Source organism: Tenebrio molitor, chromosome 3, assembly GCF_963966145.1.
Source record: "Tenebrio molitor chromosome 3, icTenMoli1.1, whole genome shotgun sequence".
Taxonomy (NCBI): domain Eukaryota; kingdom Metazoa; phylum Arthropoda; class Insecta; order Coleoptera; family Tenebrionidae; genus Tenebrio; species Tenebrio molitor.
Genome location: NC_091048.1, coordinates 3,923,208 through 3,930,485, shown reverse-complemented (window position 1 = coordinate 3,930,485; position 7,278 = coordinate 3,923,208). Strand labels below are relative to the sequence as shown.

The 7,278-nt window shown below is 33.9% G+C and overlaps 1 protein-coding gene across 2 annotated transcripts; it reads left to right on the top strand.

Moving 5' to 3' along the window:
• Positions 1–4,733: 4,733 nt before the first annotated feature.
• LOC138126450 (trypsin-1-like) lies at positions 4,734–5,724 on the top strand. Of its 2 annotated transcripts, XM_069042224.1 has the most exons (4): positions 4,734–4,811; positions 4,882–5,068; positions 5,128–5,353; positions 5,408–5,724. In XM_069042224.1, exons 1-4 carry the CDS (start codon positions 4,766–4,768, stop codon positions 5,669–5,671), a joined length of 723 nt encoding a protein of 240 aa, XP_068898325.1. In that variant the 5' UTR covers positions 4,734–4,765; the 3' UTR covers positions 5,672–5,724. The 2 variants fall into 2 exon arrangements, with proteins under 2 accessions (XP_068898325.1, XP_068898324.1); XM_069042223.1 differs by having other exon boundaries at positions 5,128–5,724.
• The last annotated feature ends 1,554 nt before the right edge of the window (positions 5,725–7,278 follow it).

The window sequence follows — 7,278 nt, the reverse complement described above, 5'->3', positions numbered from 1 at the left end:
AATCTCTGACTCGGCAGTAAAGGCTATCCTAACGGACTTCTACTGTAAAATACAATTGTAATATCTCTATCTATCTTCAATTAATGGGATTAAAAAGCTTGTTTCTTTATTACTAAATTCAAAGGATAATGAGCTTATTATTCACCACTATGATGAAGCTTTAGCAGTCTGGGATGTAGAAAATGAGAACGAAAGACCAACAATCCCACAATTTCAGAAGAATTGGGATAATATTAATATCGAACGAATGATTGCCAATGACTTAATCTCTAATTCACCTAGAGACTTGGCTCGTTTTAAGGCTTTGCAATGCAGAGAATCAGGATCTTGGTTACATGGAATACCTTCTCCTAATGTTGGTACTCTTTTAGATAACACTTCCTTCCAAGTTTGTATTGGTTAAAGATTGGGTTGTAATCTTTGTACACCTCATACTTGCAAATGCAATGCGAAAGTTGACGAAATTGGCACCCACGGTCTAAGTTGTTTCAAAAGCAGTGGTAGATTTTCAAGACACACTGAAATTAATTAAGACCGGTTGTCTTTAACTTCTATTCATGTGAATTCAACTTTAGAACCAAACGGACTGTCGGGATGACGGAAAACGCCCAGATGGGATGACTTTAGTACCGTGGATTAAAGGTCAACCTTTGGTTTGGGACGTTGCTGTTGTAGATACACTTGCAGACAGTTAGTTACCTATTGAAATCATCTGAAGTCTCAGGTTTTGCCGCTGAAATGGCTTGCAAACGCAAACATAGCAAATATAGTTCAATCATTTCGTCAAACTACGTATTTAAAGGTTTAGCATTTGAAACCTTAGGCCCTTGGTGCAAAGAAGCCATCGATTTCATTAATGTCATCGGAAACCGACTTATCGCGGAATTAGGCGATTCAAAATCAAAGAAATTCCTTTTCGAGAGGATTCTCCTTGCCATTCAACATGGAAACGCTGCAGGCATTCGGGGCACTTTTTCCAGATTCCGCAATATTATCGGAAATTTTTGTATTATAAAACAATAATGTTATGTAATTATGTTATTAATATAAAGCTTTTTAACCAACCATTAACAAGCTGTTAATCATCCGTTAATCATTCATTAATTTTTAATTATTCGTTAACAAACGATTAGTGACGAATTAACTTTTGTGCAACCGGGCATAAGTGTATTTATTAATTATTATGTACCGAGCGATCATTTAAAAAATAAATCGAGTTTGCTTTGGAGCTTATGCTATAGCATGAGTTGCCATAGGTAACACGCCGACTCGATTTATTTTTTAATTGATCGCACCGTATTATACAGGTCATTATAAATGATTGTATTGTACCATCGTAGTTGGCGTTGAAAACCCACACACATTTTGGATGTGCCGCCAGCTTGGCAAAGTTAGACAAACTAAGTAGATAGATTTCCACTACCGCCAGCAGCGCTACCTATCGGTGATACTAGTCTCACTCATTTTATGAAACTTGCGGCACATTCAACTATTACGCCTACTACGATGGTACAGGGTGATTCAAGTTTTACCGCCCGCACGATTAACCCTATTAAAAAATTAGTAAAAATTACGAAACTTTAGGGTTACATTCCCTTCATGTAAGGCTTCAAACGTGTGCAATCAATTTTCCCGTATCACTCACTTCATTCAGTGCCATAAAATAAAAAAATTGATTTTGACCAAAAAAGAAAATGTTTTCCCGTGCACGCTCATAATTCACAATTAATTCAAAGAACATATTTATGAAATTCGCATCAAAAGAGAAGGATTAGTTTTTGAATTATTCCAGTTTTAACATTAGCAGCGAAAAATGATAAAGATTTACAACTGCAGTGTCATAAATAAATACCTCTTTGTTGGGAAACATCTGTTGAGAACTTTTCTAGTAATTCTTTAGTCCCTTAAGGCTGCCATAAACAACCTACCTCAACTACTTTTGTGGAACTGACCACCCAATTTAATAATAAATCATAGCTCAATTTTGCACTTTAATATCGAATTCCATTTATTTCAAAAACCGGTGATGCTTTCATGATTTCAATGACATCAAATTTTTCCTAAATGTTTGAAAGGACTCAGTGAAAAATTATGTAAGTTAATGTAGCGGTTATTGAATTAAAACGAAATATTTACTCGTTTCATTAAAAAATTTGAAATTTTACAGAATGTTTTGCAGCGTTACACAATCATTCCTAAATTTGTTGAGAATTTTAAATCGATTAGAAGTGTGTTTTTCCTCGGGCGGTAAAACTTGAATCACCCTGTACAATCATTTATAATGATTAATGATCCTGTATGTACAGTTGCGGAATTAAAATTTCGGGCACGATTTTTCTGTCACTTCAACAAAATCTCTGTAAAGCACCTTCTACTGTCATCATGACTGACATTAAATCATCGCTTTGATATGTTGCCTACCCGTTATTATGCCACAAATGACAATTTTTGAATGCCAAAAAGACAAAAACATGACAAGAGTAAAAAATAAGGTTATTAACGTAAAGGTTGTTTTAGAGTTTATATCATGACATTGACAATACTGCCCGAAATTTTAATTCCGCAACTGTACTATTGGGGACAAATTATTTTGGTCGTCAAAGTCACATAAAGTTGTAAAGCAAGCATTAGGACGGTTAACCTTATTTTTTACTACTGTCAACTACTGTCACTGTCAAACTCATCATTGCAAAATGTTAAATACCGAAAAATGGACAACTGAAGTAGATATTCCTAGGAGGAAAAATTGAAAAGGTTTCCACAAGGCAATTTGACCCATGGACAATCCCCCAGAATCGAGGGAGATGATTCTAAATTTTTGAATGGTGGATGGTGCCATATTTTTGAAAAGAGAAAAGTCAATAATTTGAAATTGTCATCACTATTGACTTGACGTTAATGCTTGGTTTACATTAATTTACCTCCATTCTGTCAAAGGCACATTCGACACCTTCCACTGACGCACATTGCGGCGTTTAATAAAAATTCTGGTGGAATTTGTTCACATACTGCTATGATTCTTCTTACTAAATCATCTCTGTTTTCGGCCGGAGTCAAATAGACATTGTCTTGAATGTCCATAGCTCTCTTAGTCAGTTACTGTTACTGTTACTGTTTAATGTGACTGCTTGATTTAAAATGTTTATTAATTTCTTCTTTTTGTTTCTATGCTTGAGCATGGTTGTTTACATTTTCATATTTAAAATAAAAATCTGTTGTATAACTGAGCAAAAAAAAGTTAATAGTGCAACTTGAAAAAAAAAAAGTTGACTATCATCTGTCAAAAACAGAACTCAAGAACAAATATCGGATCAATTCAAATTGTAGCTCATTTAAAACGATTTTGTTTAACACATCATTTATTAAAATCGTATGAAAAATAAGGAAGTTACAGCACCAAAGATTTTTCATAATACACCCGGTATATAATATAAATACCTATAGTTGACTTAAGTTGCAAAAAACCACTTGTCATTTGCAAGAGCATTTTTTCAATGTTTTTGACCCAAATAAAGGCACAAAGAGACCAGAAAATCATAATTTAGATTGAATATTTTCCATATAAGTACAGTTTTAAAGTAATTTCAAATGAATAATGCCATAAAAATGCTGTTGCAAAGGCAAAGTGGTTTTTTGCAACTTGAGTCAACTATACCTAGGTATTTGTCCTACGATCTTGAATGAATGAATTTAATTACTATTAACTTAGAAGGCTTACTGAAGTCAAAATAATTTAATAATAATAAGTCGATGTAGTTTATCAAATTTTAAATTCCTCAGTATCATATATTTAATAGAAATACTTACCTTTCGCAATAATTGTTTGTAATTTAAAGATTTACGAGAAGTGGACGGATCAGTGTATAAATTAATACAGTAAAGTCTCCAATGCTACTGTGATTTGTGATTAGATACTCGTACATCCTCGTGGATAAACAGTAAGCATTGCATAACGTACACAGATGGAAGAGGCAGAATCTTTAATTTAATAAACATATGGCAACAGTCTTCACGGTATAACACTTGATCAAGTAATCCGACATATTTCTTCTGAAGGGAGAAAGTTTTCTATTGCGAAGAGAATTTATGCAATGGTGATTGGTGAAACTAGCAAAACGTAGCAGAGTGAATATACAGGGATTCCGGGACACCAAGACACAAAAGGCAGATCACACAAGACCGCGAAGAGTGTAGTGAAGATCCCAATTGCAAAATTTGAATTTAAAGTGTCGTGAAATGCAGTGACCAGGTATAGCAACTATTGTACTCACTGCGAGTCACTGCCAACATTAAAAATTTAAGTAAATGTTACTGAAACAGGTACGAGTATCGAAAAGAACCGCTTTTCGAAACCCGTTAGAGTGTTATAATGACTGTGTTGAAGGTGCAAAATAGAAAAAAACATGTTTTTAGTTTTCATTTAGTGTTCTAAATTAAGACTAAAAACCTTTTTCTTTTAATACCTGAATTTTATTACATTTAATTATGTATTTATGTTAATTTTCTTGATAATGTTTTATCAAGAAAATTAACATAAATATATAATTAAATGTGATACATATTTAAATGTGATCAAATTCAGGTATTAAAAATACATGTTGATTTTATCACATTTAATTATGTATTTATGTTAATTTTCTTGATAATGTTTTATCAAGAAAATTAACATAAATACATAATTAAATGTGATAAAATTCAGGTATTAAAAGAAAAATGTTGACGAATAACACTTTAGTTGGAGAGACGATTTTGAAATATTTTCAAAATGAAGTCAGCCTTATTTGTAGTCTTTTTCGCAGCATCTGCCTCGGGTATATTTCGTTAACCTATACAGTACGCTCGTCAAAAAAGTGTAATGTACTTTATTTTATTTTTTTACAGCGGTACCTACTTTTATCCGTACGGAAACTTTGTCACCTGATGAGAAAATCGTATGGGGCAACGAGATAGATATCGAAGAGGTCCCATGGCAAGTCTCACTTCAATATCTTTGTAGTGGTATTCACATCTGTGGTGGTTCCATAATCAGCACTAACTATGTTGTCACCGCCGCTCACTGCACCAATGGGTACCTACGTGTTTTTGGTGCGACTTAATGCAATAATTATTTTATTATCATTATTTTAGTATCGATCGTAATATAATGACTATCAGATTTGGTACCTCGTGCCACAAAAAAGGTAAGAAGGTCGGGATCACTAGCATTCATCAACACCCCGACTACAACCCCCAACTCATCGATTATGACATCTCCCTTTTGCACGTGGCGTCACCTTTCCGTCTGAGTAAAAACGTAGCCATTATAGGCCTTCCGTCGTCGACCACTAGCTGGCCTCCTGGTACTTCCGCCTTGGTAAGCGGCTGGGGAAAGGTAAACGAGACTAGCGAGTCTTCGCCGTACTTACAGAGTGTCACTGTCCAAATAATTAGCGAATCGACCTGCAAACAAAAATACGGACAAAGCATCACGAGTCGCATGTTATGCGCTGGTGTTGACGGTGCAGGAAAAGCTACCTGCCAGGGAGACTCCGGGGGTCCACTTGTAATTGACAATGTTCTTGCTGGTATCGTCTCTTGGGGAATAAAAGGATGTGGCCGCAAAGGTTATCCTGGAGTCTTTTCTAACGTGTCTGCTCTCCGCGACTATATAAAAAAAGTCACGGGAATATAAGTTCTTCGAGTTATTGTTGCTCCACAAATATTACAATAAATATTTAATTCTGATTTGATTGTGTAATGAATTTTACAGTATTAATGAATTGAAACCCTTAAGTACATACTTTTAGTTAGAATAGTTAGATGAACTAAGAAAAGCAGAGTATTTTTTTTTGTGTATTGCGTTATGAAAGTGGGCTGGAAAGTCAGCGAATCGAAGTTAAAATCAACAGCAGGTGTTAAAGGAGAAGTACGAAAAACAGACATTTATTATACAAGTTTAATAAGACACTATTTTGTTGCCCGCGTTTTTGGAGCACGACAAGCGCAGCGAGAAGTGTTATAAAACAAACAGGTGCGACAAAATGGCTTATTTATTTATCTATTTATTTTGCTTACCTACAAGATTTTATACTCTAATTTTTGGTAGGTAGGTACTTTAACTTGTTCATGTTACAATCTTGAATCCTCGCATTGTATTCTAGGCTAGCCGTTCATTGCCGATATGAATAGACCAAAATTACAAAAATACAATAAAAAATACAACAGCGAATACAAATGAACCGTATTTCTAAAATTTGTACTGATTAAGGGATCTCACAACAATAAGCCTTTTTCACCATTCTGGCGCGAGAAATTATACAGGTGTCTTAGATAAGACTTTCGAAACTAATATCTCGGTTATTTGCCAAAGGATTTTTATGAAATTTAAAATGCAAATATTTTAGACGGTGAAGGTTCAATTAGTAATAAAAAAATTACCTCAAGTTAAAAAATTTAATTATAACACATGTTTTCTTTATTGAAAATTAGCCGCGATTATTATTAGATTGTTAAACATTAAAAAATAGGGGTCTACACAAACAATTAACTAAATCACTCGTCTGATTCAAAGAAAAGATTAGATTTAATTTTGTTGTTAAAAATTTAATTTAAATTTGAAGGTTTTTGAGCAGTTACCTTTTGAAACAATTGATGAAAAATTGCCAAGCAACGTTTTGTACACCCCTTGAAATCTGTCAAAATTGGGAGAGCGCTTTATTAGAAACGTCAAATTATGTAAATTTATTGAAAATACTCTTAAAATAGACTACAATGGTAGAAATTTCAATATTGTTGAAAAAGGAAACAATTTTTGACTATGGAGAGTGTCGTAAGAACTCAATGATACAGTTCGTTTTCTCGTGGAACACTATCCTCCTTGGGATGACCAAAATTCTACAAAATTGCGCGTTTGTTTCATACGCGTCTACGTCTTTGCATCTGCAGCCACGTTTAACACGGTTTTTTGCTTTTTTCTTGCAAACCAGACGTTTTTTAAGGACGAGTTTCTCCCTACATCATTTTTTATTGACGATCAAGTTTTTGATGCAAATCTTAAGTGATTCAACATTTTAAAAAGACATGTAAAAATTACGTTTTTAAGACTGGGGTAATTGCATTAATGGGATTTTATTCTTCAGCGTCTAAAATATCTATTTTAAATTGCACAAAAATCCGTTGGAAAATAACCGAGTTATTAGGATCGAAATTCTTAGCTAAGACACCCTGTATACAAAATGTGTAAATATCACACTGGGCCGTATCACGACACCGTTATTAAAGCTGCCGATAACTAAACTC